The sequence below is a fragment of the Apis florea genome, unplaced genomic scaffold (assembly GCF_048593485.1).
Source record: "Apis florea isolate Af1SG1 unplaced genomic scaffold, ASM4859348v1 contig_3741_pilon, whole genome shotgun sequence".
In the NCBI taxonomy this organism is placed as follows: Eukaryota; Metazoa; Arthropoda; class Insecta; order Hymenoptera; family Apidae; genus Apis; species Apis florea.
In genome coordinates this window covers 489,056-508,137 of record NW_028256828.1, presented here as the reverse complement: position 1 = coordinate 508,137, position 19,082 = coordinate 489,056, and the positions used below count along the sequence as shown (strand labels likewise).

The 19,082-nt window shown below is 30.6% G+C and overlaps 1 protein-coding gene across 4 annotated transcripts in view; it reads right to left on the bottom strand.

Moving 5' to 3' along the window:
- Positions 1 to 19,082, bottom strand: part of Ih (hyperpolarization activated cyclic nucleotide gated potassium channel Ih) — a 130,971-nt gene that overhangs the window by 51,595 nt on the left and 60,294 nt on the right. For all 4 annotated transcript variants that reach the window (XM_086914770.1, XM_086914771.1, XM_086914772.1 and 1 more), the window contains exon 3: positions 16,932 to 17,202. In XM_086914770.1, coding sequence (XP_086770896.1) covers positions 16,932 to 17,202 — 271 coding nt within the window. The remainder of the gene's footprint in view (positions 1 to 16,931; positions 17,203 to 19,082) is intronic.

The following is a 19,082-nucleotide window of genomic DNA, read 5'->3' as shown; positions in this document are numbered from 1 at the left end:
AAAAAGGAATGAAAAAGAAGATATATATATATATACTGACAAATTACTATATAATTTAGTATATTTTGTGTAATATAATAGCACTTCTCTTGATTTATAGTCTTCTAAATTACCTTTTATAGTCACTTTTATGTCGAAATATTCTTCTTTCCGAAGAATATTTCTTGAATCATGGGATAATGTGTTTTTCCATTACTATATACATTATGCACAATTTATCATTACGATCCATTTGTCGAAGAAATGGTGAAATTCAAAATCAATCATCCGCGATCTAACTTCGACCAAACTCTAATTTCAAACAATGTTATCGAGTTAACAAAAATATTCGAACAACTTCGATCCTTCCTCCTCTTCCTTTACCGATCAAAATATAACGCATTATTCATCAGCGACAATCAATGAAAACACGAATCACGTTTAATAATCGTGTTTACCAATGAATTTCCATAGAAATTCCAAGGATGTTTTCGCTCGTGATCGACTGGAGGAGGCTCGCATGCTGCCTCGTTGAATTACAACAGGCTTCGTCGCGTAAAACGATACGCAAGAGAAAGAGAGCAGGGATCTTCTCTTAGAATCGAGACGCGGGAATCAGCCAGTTTGAGGCGGTTCTTGTGGCCATTGTACCATGGACTCTCACGTCCTTGTCGCCCTTCTTTCAATTCATTATTCATTATTTTGATGTCATAAGACCGGTAGACCCTTGTGCGAGCTCGTTAAACTCGTGATATCATTCGGTTGATTTTTCTTCTCAACCAATTATACGCTTTGGACAGTGTTTCCAATTATAATTGAAGGACCAGTGAAGGAAAATTATTCCTTACAATTTAATTTGGCGTTATTTTGAAATATTTGAAACAATTTGGAGTCAAATTAAGTTCGATTATTCCTGATTCAGAAATTATGTTACTTACATAATTATTATAATGATCTCGTATCAAATATACATAATAGAAATTAAGAGGCAATTCTATGAATATTCCAGTTTCAAATTGTTAATTTCATTAATTACTCGGTTTGTTATCATCCAATATCGTATCACTTGATAAAATATTGTATTATATCTGATATTAAAAACACAGAGTCAAATCATAACTTACAGTTGAAAGTTTCACTTGAGATTTCAATTTTTTCTTTAAATGCTTCGAAAAAATTTATTGTAGCTCGAGATTAAAACTTGTGATTCTGAATAAATAAGGCAAAGAGAATTCTACTTTCGCTAAAGACAATTGATGAAAGGAAAATATGGCAAATTAAGCAGCATAATTTAATCGAAGCATCAAACACCATTTCAAAACAATGGCATACCGTTATATCACTTTACATAATTTCTTCACTCCAAACATCCTGAACCCATTCAATTGAAATAACTTTTAACTTTTCTCATCGCAATTCCCAATAACATAATCGCTATAATTAACCGACTATGCCGAATTATTGGACCCGAAATAGCCTCGAATGGATATTTCGCGAGCGTAGGCGGAAATCGCGTGGACCCTTTTCATTCGAAACGTCTAATAAGATCGGCAAACGTTTCTGCCGAGTTATTCTGGAACGCGAGTCGCTGACTCGGCCAGGAAGTAATCCCGCAACGTTTCGAGTTTGCGTGGCCATTAAAGTCGGATCAGCAGAGTTTACGCGATCGATCGTCTTCCACCGACCCCTGCCTTCGTCGATATCGAATTTATTTATCCTTTCTCTTCTCCCAGCGAAGATAACAAGTGCGAATATTACAGGTTAATAAGTTAACAACAATTCTCTGGATTTTTATTTTTATTTTCTTGGAAGAAGATCGATGAGTTGATTATTATCTTTGTGATTTGTGATTTGACGTTTCCAATAATTTACCTTTGTAATTTGATAAGGATGGCGATAGGTGTGATATACAGAGTGATGGATTAAACGATCGAGTTATATTTATGATTGTATATAATTATTGATTGTACATTTTTATGTAAATTTCCTTTTACTTTTCTTCTATTTACGAAAAGATAAACGTATATATCGAATTTGAAGGATCGTGAAAATGGGAAAAATTTGATAAGATTTTAATAGCGATTTAAAATTGATTAGGAAGGTGATAAATTGACGGTTTGAGTGGCTCGATAAAATTCAGATTGGAGTGCTTATAATCAAGATAAGCCATGTTATTACATTGATCGTGTTTGAAGAATAATTTATTAAGATAATTATTATTAAGATAATTGATATTCACAAGATTCACGCTTCAATACGAATGACTGAAAATATATTTTATAATTCTTCTAGAGCACGATTCTAAATTTATCCTATCGATAGATGATAAATTATTCATATTCCTTGCTGGTGAGAAGTTGACGATTATGATATTCTATAATCATAATCTGAAATATCTTCAAATCTTTAAATGTAGGAAATTAAAGGAAAAAAAAAAAGAAGAAAAAACAGGGGATCAGATGCGTGACGTTAATTGACGTTGATCGATGATCAGAATATCGAAATGTATCTCGATTTTCTACGTAATTAATACTTTTACGTCGAAAAGAGCGATCGTTTTTTCATCGATCCCCCCCCGTTAATGGATTCTCGATTCTCCCCCGTATTGTTGTTGCAATTTATCGTTCCAGTATTGTATTTTGACGTCGTTAAATCGAAACGTTGTTGTTCCCAACATACAACGTGGGAACAATCGAACTCTCTCTCTCTCTCTCTCTTTACCATCGATATTAATTTAACCAATGTTAGCTTCCAACTAATTCAACTAACTGTTAATTGAAATTTTTTCCACGATCGAATTTCAATTAATAGGAACTGGAAAAATTTCTTGCTCGATATAGTTCGCGCAAACTCGTTCAAAGAATTGAGATATCGAAAATAGGTAAGGAAAAAAGGAAGAAACACTTCAACTAAGTCCTTGATTTCAAACCGAGATGAAAAATATTTGTCTTGAAAAAAGTAATTTAAAAAAACAGATATATATCCTTCACACCTGGCATTAATTTTTATCCTTTTTTGAAAGAGAGAATATTTGTGATCATTGAATCACGATCACAATTTAAAAAAATCTTAACGAAACAACAAGTATTATAATAATGTTGCAAGTATATTAAAAAGTATACGTGATCAATGAATTTTAATACTTAAGAATATCATAGTCTCAAGAAATCCTCTGCCCACAATTTTTTCAAAGCGTCATAAATTAATTAATCCCCCGTTTCCGTGTAAATTACAATTCGGAAATCCGGACGAACGTGAAAATTATCCGTTTGAACGTTTGGTGTCCATTTCTCGGGGCAAGTGCGATGACATCTCGGCGACAGCTAAACTTAGCAGATGTGATCGGAAACCGGCTGGCAGTTGAAAATTGCAGAGGCCTTGTTCGGCTCTGTCCTATCATTAGGTAGTTTGCAAATTTAAACAATGGTTTCCTACCGCTAACGCGGACCGTCGCAATGTGGCACGGTCAGCCAGGGTTACGCAATGCATTGGCCACGTGACGACGCTGATTGACGCCGAAGCTGCGACGAGAAATCCGTTCAGCCTCGCACCATCGAGCTGAGAAACCGTCCTCTATCTTCTCGATTTTCGGGGATATCGCAAACGGATGTTTCTTTAAGAATCTTGTCGTTTCACTCAAATTATTCTGTGCTCCTATTGGTTTGATATTTAAAGATTTTTTTACCTATTATGAGATTTTATTGCGTATCGAACATGGAATCAGTTTGGAATTTCAAGTTTGGAAGATTTTTTATTATTAAAGTTTTTAATAATTGGATGCTACTCTATCGTCCTGTTATTCGACAATTTGAATATCCAAATATTGATAAATATTTCATTATTGGAATTATCGAAAAAGTCGCAATATTTTGTTATCTAAACATTTTCTCATAGTACAAAAAGTATTTCAAACAAACGAATATAATTGGGTAATGTAAAAATTCGGGAGGGACGCATGAGAGGAGCAAGATTTTTTTCTGGTCACGTTTTGCGGACACGTTAAATGCTGATTCCTTAAACGGCGTAACTGTATAATAATAGTTACGAAAATTACTATCGCGTGTTTACATTTATTCTGGAGAGAAGAAAATGTTTCCTCTGTTTGACCGGTAGCAAATGTAGGTAGAGCGAGATCGAGGTATATACCTTTTAGTCATTTCCCCCGGTTTCGTGCTCTTTGTCTATAAAATATTCTGACAAATGTGTCGTGGAAACACCGAGGCCACGAGAGGAAAAAAAAAAAAAGCAAAATCCTGGCAACTTTTTGGAAAAATTTTCCATTATCGAGCTTCCTGCGAAATTTCACCTCTTTCGACTTCGACTCGCAATTATTTTCATCAACAGTTCGAGAGAAGAAGAACGTTGTTACACTTCTGTGCTGAAATAAAAATTCTTCGAAAGAAGATTAATTAGATAAATCGATCTTACATAATTTTTGATTTTATTAATTTCTGAAAAATTCAAAAATAGTAAAATTAAGAATATTTTTTGTTTCTAGAATTTCCAATTCTTATATAAACAAAAAAAAAAAGAAAAATTAAAATTGAAGAAAGTTATTAGATATATCGTATCTAATCTGTTAATTATATTTAACAATAAAATTGAATTAAACGGAAATTTAAAGGAAAACACATAATCGCTTGGAGGAATAGCAGAATCTAGCAGCTTGTCTTCCTTGATCGTCCGTTATCATTGCTAAGGGACGCGGAAAACAATTTTCTGCGGTAATTATAATTCAGACGGGCGAACAACTATGAAACAAACAGGTAGGCATTAGCGAAAATGGCGCGCCATTCCGCCCTTAAGCGTTTTTCCTAATTGATCGCCGGAATAAAACTCGATAGGCCGTGCAGTTAGGAACAAGCAACACTCCGCTTTCGAGTCTCGTTCCACGAATCTCCATAATAACAGTTTCAATCGGGCGAAATCAGCCTAATTTCCCCTTCTTTCCTTCGTTTTTCAAATTCGGTGGAGAGAGGAATATTGTAATAAATAGGCAGGTCGATGATCGAAAATTTTCAATTCTTCTGTTATTAGAGTGGAGAATGAAATTATTGTATATAATTTATTTTAATGGACGATGGAAAATCGTTTAGATTGATTTTAGATTGGAATTGTTAATTATTGAGAATTCAATCTTAAATTGTCTCGTATTTCATATATATTAAAAAGTACAAATTAAAAGGAATAATAAATACTTTGTAAAAGCACGTTACGAACAGGTTTGAATAATAAATCAAGTCTTTTGTACGAAATATATAAAAGAATTAATATTTTAAACGAATATTTTATTATTAATGAAAAACATTGGAACATTAAAATAAATCTAAATTTAATTGTTGAATCGTCATATTTCGATCGTAACGTTTAAGAATTGGGCGACAATATATTATAAATTGCGTAAAAATGAACAATTATTATAGAGAACTGTGAATGCCAAATATTAAATTCATAACATCGTACGTGATATCTTCGCTATTCTCGAGATTAAGGATTTTCTTCCTGTTTATTCCACCTTTTTCCAGCTAAATTATTTTTAGGTAAGAAACTGTGAATTCTAATTAGTAGTCCAGAGGGACTTCCACCTCCTTTCCACTTCTTAAGAGCCATTAACGTATCGTAAATACCAGCGAACGCAAGATGGAAGCACCGTGTTCGTGGATATTTTAGAACGAAAAAAGAATTAAGACTCGAGCAAATTTATTAGGTATAATCGTTACATCATTTAAGCATCGTACTAATTATGTATACCAATCTACTTCAGTAATTTATCAAATTATTAAATGTTTAAAAATTATACTGCAAGATTAATTATTTGTTGTTGTGTATTAAAAAGAATTTAGAACGTAAATCTATTTTAAAAATTTTAAATATTCTCCTTGTTTTGTCGAAAGTTGCATAAAAGATAGCGGAAATTAATAATTTCAGAAGAATTACAAAATACGGAAGATGATGAATTAAAATTTTATGATATTGATTTATAGCATTTCACTAACATCCATTCATATTTCCATTCAAAAAACAACAATTAATCACAATATAATTAATCAAAAGAGCCATCCAATCATTCGATAAATCACCCCTCAAAAATAAACTAATTACCAGTTTAATAAATTATTAAATTTTCCATAAAATCACGAAAACTTGCCAAACAAACGATCTTAAAACAAAAAAAAGTTTTCACAAATCGTCGCTTAATCGATCGAATTAATCATCACTCGGATTAAATCACAGATCTCTCTACCTGTATTTCTTCCAAGGATTACAGAACAAGGAAACGTATGTTTCGTTGAAATTTTTAACGATCTTCCAATGAACGATAAACACAACGAGATATGATAATTAAGCCCGTGTAACACAGAGATTCGCGAGAATTCTATGGAAATATATAGACGAGCTGGTTAGATCGTGCGCGTTGAACGCGGAATTGCACAACAGCCAGGGTCGGGAATGATAGAATAGCCACGAGACGTCTTAATTGACCCAGGGGAATGCGCGAATGTGAACCAGCCAAGATACGATATGCATTGTCTTGCGCGAAACGTATTAATGACGCTTGTCGTCGCGATGCCTAATCATTCCACGCGAATGGATCGCTTGTGATTGAAACGCTTTTCTTATCAGATCTGCGCTTGTTTCTCTCTGATTTTTAATCGATAATGAATTTTTTCCAGATTTTAACGATTTGAAACGATGGATGGAAAAGGATTTTCATGAAAAATATATTTGTTTTGTTTTGGGGAATTTTACGATTGGAAAATTTTGTGTCTTTATTTACCAACGAGTAGAATATTTTCATAATAAAATTTCGCGATAATTTTGAACTTTTATTTAAAATTGAAGATTTTCCAATATTGACTTAGAGACTTTTTTCTATCGAGATCTATCGAGAAATAAAAATATTAAGAGATTGATTTAGAAATTATTGGAATTATTCATGTATCATGATTATGAAATTTTTTGACATTCGTTCAAAAGTACGAAAAGACAAATGTATTGAAAATATATGCATAAATTTTATAAACAAAATTCGCATTTTTATTACGCATCCGTTTACAAATATCACATAAATTATCACAAAAATTCCAAGAATTTATTATAATCGAATTGACAGTTAACGCTGTCACGATAATCGAATATGAAAAATCAATTTAAAAAATGAATATATCATAACACCGACACGTTATTCTTCTAAGAAAAATATTTCATCTACGAATTGCGTCAAACTGTTAAAATTATAAACCACTGTATAATTGAACCACTGTATGAAGCAATAAGGAATGTTTTATATTAAGTATGACGTAATTTTCCTTAAAAAACTCGTCCTCTTTTTAAATTCTAAAAATATGAATCATAAGAAGAAAAAAAAGAACATTTTTGCATTTTTTTCCTCCGTGTGAAAATGGTTAAAATGTTAATTTAAATCGAAATTAAGGGAAAAATATTTGATAGTTTCCAAGTTTCGCAATTGTTCGTTCGTAATTATTCGTGACACAGAATATTACGGATTAAATATCGTCATTGTTCTCAGATTAAGACACCGCAATTGTATGTTAATTCTGATTAAATTGCATTACAAAGACAATTATTGTATCTCAAAGTATGTTCAAAAGGATTTATGGATGGATTATTCGATTGAACGGAAAAGAAAATCCCAAAAAATCAAACGAACATGATTGCATAAATTATACAGATAATTTTCCCTAAATGAAATGAATGTATAGAAAAATATTTCCACAAATTTCCCCTCACTCACAATTTCTCGATATTTAAATTTATAATAAATTAATATCATATACATAATATAAATTTTCAACAAGATTCTTACTTAAAAGAGGAATGCAGTGTCTGTTTAAGAATTTAATAATAACTTAAGAATTTTGCACTCCAATACATTCTACAGCAAACTAATAATTTCAAAGAACATTCAAAATATTAATTTAAAAATCCATTATTTTTTTAATTTTACGACCTCTCAAACTTCGATCAAAATTTAAAAAAAAAAAAAAATCTCATTCTATCGAATTCCTTCACCTTTCGATTTTCGAATTCGAAGGTTATATATAAATTTCTAAAATAAAAATTACAAAAAATTCTCTCTTATGAAAATATAGTGTAACTCGAACGAATTTCTAAGAATTTTTCTCAAACTCAACGTAGCCAAACTTTCCATATTTTGAAAACACGTTGAATTTACGTTTATCTGTTCGCGTAGCACGAAATATACACACGAGACACGTGCGATTCTCGAAGCAACGTGCCCGCAGTGACATAGTAGCCTCTCTCGCTTAATCGGATGATTATTCTGAGATCATTCTTACAGCTGATGCCGGTCGCCACGATTTTAACTACCATTATGTCGAGCACATCACTTAATCTGCCTTCTCTTTGTCCTCTTGCGATGTTCTCAAATGTGAGGTCTCTATTGAATCATCAGATTTTTCGTTCGACACAATAGTTTTACCTTTAAGATCGATTCAATTTCTCATTGAATTTTCATCTAATCTTCGAAATAGAAATTGCGAGAGTTATAATTCTGTATCTTACTACGTGTGATACTTTTGTTTGATTGTTTGAAAAAAAATTAGATACATTGTGTATAACAATTGTTCGTTAATCTTTCGAAATTTGTATATAATGAAATCGTTTATATTATTATCTTCCATTTTAAATGTTTTTGAGATATTAACTCGCTTTCACGCAAGTTAAAAGAAATATTTGAAATCTACGAGAGGATATTTAAAGTTGGTAAAATAATTAAAAGAATTTACACTCGGAGAAGAGACTGTCGTAAATCTTTAACAAGTTATATCTTGTGGCAAATTTTATTTCTTTGCTCATTTCACTGCAAAGTAGAATTGTTAATTTGCATAATCGTAAATCATTTTAAACACACTGTGAACATCTCAGACAGGCTTGAATGAAAAATGAAATTGAACGAAAATGAATAATTTTACGCGCGTACAGGAAACAATAAGCAACTTATTACCCGACTATTATATTCTTTATTTCCATTTCGATCGAACTTTTATTTCCAATGACAATATTCTTATAATTCCAGATAATCTGCCGTCAATGTTCTATTAAAAATCGGGATGAATTAGAAAATCGAAGACGACAAGAGACTTATATTATAGACGTTTCGTAAAACGGAAATCGTAACTTTTTAAAAATATTACATCGCTCGTTTCTTGATGAAAAGAGGAGGCAGCAAATATTTTTCTTCCTCAGGTACAATCTTTCCTTTTATCTCATTGTCAGCCGGAACGAGAATACGTACTTAGTAGTCTCGAGATAGCTTGAAACGAGGCAAAGACTCGCAAAGAAAGACGCTTTCGATCCTATCCCGTGAATTTATTTCGTTCTTCTATCCTCGCGGGCCATTAGCGATATTGAGAAGGCCTAGAAATTAAAATATGGCACGGAGTAGTGAAGTAGAAATATATTTTTATAAATTTTTCCTCTTCACATTTTCAATTTCTCTTTAAATTAGGTAATTTTTAATGTATTGTTTTAAACGAAATATTTGAAGAGATGAAAGGGACAGGGTTTTTCTTTTCAATCCTTTCCAAGAGTAAAGGGTTTATGATAATTGTCAAGAGGAATAAAAAAAAAAAAAAAGGTTCAACGTGGGTGTTCATTTTCAAAAATTACTTTTGATTAATAAAATTTAATTCCTCAGGAGACAATTCATTTTCTGAAAAGATTAAATCTTTAGAGAGGCAGATAACTTTCTTATATTCAGAGGTTCTTTTTTAATATTTATAATTTTTAAATACGGAATTGGATCAAAATTTAATTTGCAGATTAAAAATTTTAAGGATTTTCTTTTAATTGGAATTCTACATATATTCATATATATATATACTTTTATAAATCATTATAAATCAAGATCATGGAAATTTGAGAACTATTTTATGCATTCTTATTGTTTAAAATATTTTTTAAATTTAATATTTATATTAATTTCACAAAAGATTCTTTTTTTTTATTAATAGATGAAAATCTCTTGTTATATCATTTAGACATAGTTAGTTTCTTTCGGTTTTATAAAAAATAAAAAATTCCAAGAATTTGAAAAAATCTAAAGGTAATCTCAAATAATTGACTTATTAACAAACTTTTAATTCCAAATATAAGATTCGTATTTTTTACGTTTCTTCTAAAGAAATAATATCAATATTAACAATATTTTCAAAATACACCAAAATACTATTATACTAAAAATATCATGTTATACAATTCTCGTATATTTTCTTTCTCTTCTTCTTCTTCTTCTCTTAACAATCATTCCTTTTTATTCTTTCGTAAACTCTTATTAAACACAATGATCCTCTTTATTCAAAAATTCTCCTAGAATATCTCATTTCCCTTCAATTATCATAATGCATAAAATTCTCTGCATAATTTTCTAAAAAAAAATTTTTTTTTTATTTTTCTTTCTTCTTAAAATTTAATTCCAAGAATCGCTGTACTAGACAATTTTTATCGAAAATTTCAGTATTTTTTTTTTCTCTCTCTCGACAACAACTAACTCGAGTAAAATTTGAGCCACGGTTCATTGAAAAAAAAAAAAAAAAAAAAATACGTGCTTTCATAGCTCGTTGAAAAGATCGCGTTCATATTCCAGTTTCAAATGAATCGTGAATAAATGAATCTTTGGTAAAGCATTAATTCATAAAAGTAGAATTACGCCATCGATCCAGCTCCATTAATTACATATATATATATACCGGTCGATTTCAATGACCGAAACGATTGGACACTGTTCAAAGAACAATTAGTATTTTTCTCTTTAAAATTCTGTTTCAAAAGGATAAAATTGTACGGAATTTAAAAATTTTCGCATCGATATATTTATTTCTATTCTATTTAGAAAACTGGAATTTGGTTGGAAAAGTGAATATACATATCAAAAATGATATTTATTTAAAATATATATATATACAAAAGATGTACAAAAGAAAAAAATTAAAAGTCTATTATTAATAAGATCAATTTTGAAATAAATTCAAATATTCAAACAGTAAGATATTGGATGTTTTAACAAATCTATTTATTTTAATTTTCAGAAAAATACAAGACTTTTATTCACAGATTTAGATAATAAATCTTAACAAAATGGGGAATAAATATCTTTCAATCGCAAACTTATTGAAACTTATTGTGCAGATTGAATAGATGTTCCAGGAAATTAATCTTTTCCTGTTTCTTTTTTCAATTTTTTTTTCAGAAAATTAAAAATTATCTTTGCTTATTTTACACGAGAAACACGTTGAAAACACACATGATCGAGGCGATCTTCAACTATTGATGCACTTATATATATATATATATATATGTGTGTGTGTGTGTGTGTAAACCATAACAGCTAATCTTCTTAACAACTCTTGCCAACGGTACGATATTTAAGAAGATTTAAATTTTAAATGATTTCCAGCTGCCAAAGCAAATTAGTATGAATATAAGCCAGAATAATTAACCTGTCGTTCCATTTATCCAATAGTATCCAAGACAATGCTATTAATATAAATTAAACTATTAAAAAGATTTACACTTGAAACGATCCCCATCTGTCATTCCAATTTCCCGGAATCTCCATTGAATTCTCGCAAATTATTGGATTTCCTTCTCGGATAGATCAACAAGATCTATTCTGATTCTTCGAGTCCAGGAAGTGGCGCGTGTTGACGGGATTCCAACTATAAAAATAACCTCTGATCTCGCTAGAAACCACATATGTTAAATGCTCGTTTAAAAGTTCAACTAAAAATAATAAGGTCCTCATGCATGATCAATTATCACGGCGATATTTATAACGATCCTCGAAAAACGCGCGCTTATTCTATCTGTCACGTGACAATATGGCGGCCCTTCAACTCTTCTCGTTTTCTATAAACTCTGACTTTGCTTGTGATATTTGCAGGAATTCTCGGGGAGAATTGTGATTCTGATTTTTATTTTAAGGTATTTTGGATAAATTTTAAGTTTTTTTTTTAATTTGTAATTTAATTGTTTGAAGCAAGTTTCCTGCTTACAGAGCAATTGTTTATAATATCTTTTCGATCGATGTTTAGGAAAATCAATAGTTTTGAAATATTTTAATTATTAAATAAACGGGAAAAATAAGTTACTCGATACATGAAATATGAAGTATAATGCGAATGAAAAAGAAAGAATAAGCGAGAGGATAATTTTTGAATTGTTTAGAGACATTAAAATATTGGGAAACAGTTAATGTTAACTTAACTTTCATTAAACGTTGATTCCAAAGATCCATAAATAAACTGAATTACGCTTAAAATATCATCACGAGTCGAATACAAATCTATCACATTAATTATTCATTGATAACTCTCCATTATTCCTGTATACATGTATATTTAGAACAAGGATTAGTATTCCTCGAAGGCTGCATAATTGAAAGATTTCTCTCGTTTTCCCGATCAATGGTTGCCAAGTGTACATGCAATTGTAATTCAGCAGGATCGTTAACATTGATACGAATGAAATGTCCACGTAAGAAGGATGAAATATCTTTGTATTATCAGTATAATTAAAGAAAATTTTGAACGTAAAAATAGATAATTTCATGGCAATTAAACCCATGACCCTCGAGAATCCTTCAGATTTTTCGATCAATCGGCTCATTGAACTCGAGGAAACAAAGAGAGTCACTGTTTCCAATCATTTCCAGAATTTTCAAGCGTTTAGTGGGAATATTTGGAAAATATCGTGAAAATTACGTTCGTTTATATAACTTTTAAAACATTTTCTTTTTAAATAATTAATATAAATTTTAGTTAAATATATTATTTAATTTTATCTTTAATTAAATAGTGATGCTTTCGAACGCATTTTTTTTTTTTTTAATAAAAATGGAATGGATATATGGCAGTAAAAATAATTTGTACATGAAGTTAATTCAGGAAAATGTGATTGACCTAGTTTTGTTAATTTATTGATTTCAATAATTATATCGAGGCAATCGAGCAAAGAATTATGGATAATATGATTGGATTTTAGATTTTTAAACAGAATATTTAAAAACTCATTGTTAGAATTAATTAACTATTCATTAAAAAATAAATAATTTAGATTATTTAGTTTTCAAAAGACTTAGCTAAAAACTGCAAAAATACAAGACACACATTATGGATTTAAAAACAAAATCTACATATTTCTAGCATTCCTACCAACATCTTTCCATAAAAAAGCGTCACAGAAACTCTTCTCTTTTTGAATTCTACATATTATTTTCTTTTTTCAAAATTCTCCTTAATAATTCATCTCTCTATCTCTTTATTAATATAAATATTTTATACAGAAGACACAAAATACAATAATAAAAATTATATAACTTCTATTATATATTAATTATATATTATTTACTTGTGATAACATTTTTCTCACCAATTATAGCATAATCTAATCTAAATTAAATTGTCCATAAACGCGTTAAATCGATATCAAAGACACCCTTATTCCAATATAAAGTATCCAATTTAGAAAAGAAATTTAAACATTTTAGAGAACAATTAAGAAGAAACAATGATGAACAAAAATTATATTTTTCCAAAACTTGATAAATTATTATACTAAATATAAAAAAAAAAAATTACCAAATTCGTTAAATAAATCTTTTCATGCATCAACATCGTGTCGATTACTAGATAACAAATCATACATCAAAGTTAAGATTGGGAAACACTGCTATAAGTCATTCACGTAAAAAGCTAAATGGACCACCATAAGCGACCACCATGTTCTATTAATCGATCAAACGAGTCAAATGGTTACGTGTTATCCCCGGAGAAGAATATCTTCTTTGTTCGGTCTTTCCTCGAAATGTGTCGCGACACAAATGCATTCCGGTTGATCAGATCGAGCCACACCAGGAATTCGACCCTGATATGGGAAAGTGCTTTATCCTGTCCCGGAAGACGGAGGTCAAGGATACCCAGAGCGTCTATAATTCTTTCCAACGTGCCTGATACGCGTAAAAAAACTTGAACTCTTTGCGCTCCATTGCTACGAGGATTCCTTATTAAGAAAGGATTCGCAACGATTATTAATAAAACTTAAATCTTGCTGTTCTACTTTTAATGTAACTTTTAATGTTAATTGATGTCCTTCTGTAATTTTGTTACAGTAAATCTCTCGTGAGATTAAAAATAAGAGAGAAAATGTTAATCATGGGCAACTCGGATCGTTTGTATCTGGAGGAAAATAAACTATTTCGACTGGACGAATAATTGCACGATAAAATAAGATATTTCTTAGACAAGAAATTCTAGCATTTTTTAAGAATTGTAAAAAAAAGATATCCGGTGAATAATCGTAAAAACTAGTCGAATTAACAGATCGATAGATCGGAAGTGAAAATAACACGATGACGGTTCGTATATATAATAAGCAATTTTTTCGAATACGTAAAGATTACGTGAAGTAATATCCAGTCGAAGAAAGAAAACAAAATCTCCGGGGAATCTGTTGTTTATAGAATTATCTATATTATTCGATATAGCCAGATTTATCATCGATTGTTTTCTCCGTCAAGATTGTGAACTGGGTCAAAGCCGATCACAGCGCAATCGCGATGGAAGGAAACCTTCGACACAACTGTTCCGTTCAATTCGGGTTTGGACTTGGAGCAAACCACTCTAATTAGACGTTTTAATTGATAATTAGGCCAAACAGAAGTGGTACCAGCGCGATAGATCCTCCAAATTCACTCCTCGTTAGCGATCATCGAGGAATGTCGCTTTGAGAGATCGAACTAAAAGGAAAAAGAAGAGAAAGAGGGGGGAGGGGGAGGGGGGGGGGGAACATCGAAGAAAATCTACATGCGCAACATGCGCATCTCTACGCTCTGTTTTTCTCGCGCAAATTCATCAAACATACACGATTCAATTTCTATCGAGAAGAAATTTTCTTCGAATTTTCTAGAAATATTAATTCTTCTTTAAATTATCGTAGGATTTTAGATTATATTTTTTAAATCTTTTTATATAATTTGCTCGTCATATTTTTTGGAAAATTCTTCGTTAATATTTATTATATATGGACAGATTGACGTGTTATAAACAAAGTCTTATTTCGCTTAAGGATACTAATACTAGAGAAATCTTAATTTCGAACGAAATTTTATAAATTTGGGTTCAAAAAAATGATCGATTCTTGTAGATGTTTAAATATTCATTGAGACAATTCATATAGAGATGAAGACAATTTAAAACAAGATCTGTTTTCAATTATATATTTCAAATTTTTATGGTTTAGTGAATTTTTTTGCATAAAAATTATATCGTAAAAATAATATGTGTTAAACAAAATGTAGGTATCAATCGAATTGTTAATTTACTTTAATAAGAAGCTAATTTTTTACCAAGATTGAATTTTTTCGTTCTCAAAGTTTCTCGAATATTTTAAATATAAAGTGCATCAAGCATGCGTTTCAGTTTATGTTGTTTTTTAAAACAAAGTTTTTATAAAAATAAACATCGTAAATAGAGATTGTGCAATCTTTATAAATTTCTTCAACATCTCTATTAATAACCGTTACACCACCTTTCTAAGTTTAGACAGAATCTTATAAGATACATCCAGAAGAGGTAATAGCAATTTAAGATCGTGTAAGCCATAAATATAGTTTAACAGGAAGAGGAATGAGCCAATTATTTTTCTCGTTTAAATTAATTGAGAAGCAATTTAAAAATTTAAAATTTATTTCTACCCTAATGTGGGATGGCCAACACCATAGGGAGTTGTTACTTACGTGAAAATGTTTAAAATATAAATGTATAAAATATTCGATATTTTTCATTTTTCGAGTAAAATCGAGTAAGAAATCTAAGCGAAAATTTTAAATAACAAAATTAATCAATTATATAGATATTTATAACTATTGATGAATTTTAGTTTTTCTCTTATCTTCATTGAATATCTATTTTTTGATGGTATTAAAAACAGTTTTTTAAAATTTCGGTATTTTGCAGTACATTTATAAAATTGTCGAAAATTTTATTCCAAAAAAAAATATAGAAATTTAAGATTTAATAATAATTTTATAAAAACCTCGATTTTTGAATTAAACAAAATTCTTTCTACATAAATACCAAATATACTAATTTTTTAAATCTTCTCTAATTTCTTTAAATTCTCTGCAAAACTTATAATATTTTCATTCATTTTAAATAACAGTGATTTATAAAATCACTAGAAGACATCATCTTCGGGCAATTAATATCTAACTAATACGTGTTTTTAAGCAAATATTGGAGAATAATCTACGCATTCAAAAATAATTTGACAGGGATAAAATTCCTTCCTTTTATATCAGGATTGATTGAAATTATTTAAAAATTTAACGATCTCGAAAATAAGAGAGCTAAATTTATATAATTTTTTTTTGTAGAAATAAAATATAAATTTAGAAATTAAATGTTAGACGAACTTATTGATATCTAGTTTTTTTTTTTTAGAAATAAATTTAATTTAGATATAAAATTGTTAATAAATTAAATTTTACGTTTTAATTATATCACGAATATAATATTACTTCTTAATTTAAAAAATTTAATAATTTAATTTTTGGTTTAAAAAGATTAAAATTTTATTAAAATTTACACATTTAAATTTTAAAAATATAACAATAATAATAATGATTAAATTAGTAATAATTTGTTTTAAATTTTTCATTTAAATTTTTATATAATTTAAAGGAATTCGGCAAATACACCTGTTTATAATCCATCCAAATCCAAGGACTCATCACCCATCCCCTGCTATAAAAAACCTGGCAAAGATCGTTCATCACACGATCAATTGACAATATTATGTATCGAGGATCGAACATGATTAAAAAGCATCCGGAATCGAGACGCGAAATCGATATCTCATCGGTTGCCTGTCAAGGTGAAGCGATTTGGTATATGGCTGGAAGGACTCACCGAAAACTGGAACAAGGATGGATGACCCAGTGACCTGCAGCCTTTTGCCTGATTCGTTCCTTCATCAGAGCCTTTTTGCTGCCGAACAACTTCATGGCCAGCTTGTTGTCCGTAGGCTGGAACAGGGCCTGAAGCTGATTCTTCAAGAAGCTCTGCTTGACTTCCTGGCCCGGCAGACCCGGGCCCGGCTCCTCCTTCGGCGTCCCGTAGAGGGACACATCGTCCACTCCGAAGTGGACCTTCCCGCTGCCCTTGTAATTCATCTCGTTGCCTGCAAATGCGAGATATCGTTCCACCAATTTGATCGAAATATTCGTTATTTTCATTATTGATTATATTTGATCGTTCTCGATAACTTTCGAATGCGATATATCGATAATATTTCTTAACATCTTTGTATTGGATACTTCATTATATACATCTTAAGATAGAATTTCCTCTATGTTTCAAATGTTTACATATATTTGCGTTAAAATGAAAGTATTTGCAACCTGTTTTCAATTGAACGAGTGTCTTCGAACATTGAATGACACGAATGAATATATTAATAAAAAGAAAAACACATTTAATGTTTTAATTTAAATTTTTCTTAACATTTAAAATTTGCATCATTTTCTAATTCAATTTATCACGTAATTGTATTATCAAGTTGCTTCTATGTTGCTAGAAATCAGAGGAAGTTACAAATTTACTCAAACATCTGCCTATGTATTTCTTAGATACACGTACATCCAACTTGGCTTTCCATTATTTCGGTATGCCAAGTAACTTTACTAATGAGTGCATTAATAAATCCAGGATGAAGAAAGATACCTCTTTTCCTTCCCTTCCCTTTTTTTTAATTTCCTGCCTCTCGTCAAAACGTCCCATGACTCATGAACGAGAGTGTTTATAGCTCTCTTGAAGCTATACCCGAAGCTCTTCCATCGTTAAATTAGCGAGGATAAAATGGATTTTCGTTTAAAATAAATGGCATTGAACTATTATGCCTTCTACTCTTATAGTCACGATGGCTATATTTAACCTTGCATGCCAATGTTCGATATTCCCAAGATCATGTTTTTTACCTTCTGATCATGTTATAACATTCTTGCCTTAGTTCTATCTATTCATTTCTTATTTTCAATCAGAATGAAAATTTGTAACGATCAAAGTTATTACAATTTTCTGATTGCAAACGTTGTACACTTTCGAAGGAATTCACAGATTTTTATTTAGATCTATCATTATTCTTTAGAAATATGAAAACAAAAAAATGATTTTTACTCCTTTCTTAATTCATATTCTATCAAAACTTGCAATTTCGATTCGCTATAAAGTTCAAATATCTTGTCATCAATCGTTCGCTCAATTCAATCAGTCAAACAGCTACCTCGATGTCAATCATCCACCAAGTGCAATTAATATACCAATATTATCACTAATAATCTCGTTCCAATCACGTAAAGGATCACGAACCAACATTTCGTATTCTAATAAACATAATCAAGTTCAAATTTCACTATTTTTCACGCTTCGAATAAACTTGAAATTCGGTCACTTAAAGAATAATTGTCAAACCCATCATTCTACGTTTCGAGTAGAATTCAGTCAATTAAATTTACCATGATTATCAACCAGAATTCAATATTTCACACCCTCGAATGAACGTAGTCCAGTATGTTCGAACCTCATCATTCCAACGCTCCAAATAAACTTCAAATTTAGCCAGTCAAAACGATTGCCAAATAGAAATCGACATTCCACGCGATCCAAAAATTCCACCACTCCACGCTTCAAACAAACTTCAAATTGGAACGAACGAAATGATCGGCAATCAGAAACCAAATAAACATCGAGTTCAATTGGTGGGGAAAAAAGGAAAGAAGAAGAAAAGGAAAACTTTCGAAAAATTTCGAAAGCCCCATGCGAAATTCCCATTCTCGCACAAGAGTCGAAGCGAGTGATTTCGACCTCTACCATCGATTTCCTTTCCAGTTGCCGAACACCATACGCACCGACAGCACGAGCACACACGAAACGTAAAAAGCAAGAACCGTTTGCTCGGTGACTTAAGTACAGTTAACCGAGAGAATTCTCTTGTCTTTTTGTATTCGCAAGGCATGTTATCTGCGATCTAAAAAGAATGTAAGAGAAGGAAGAATCTGGGTG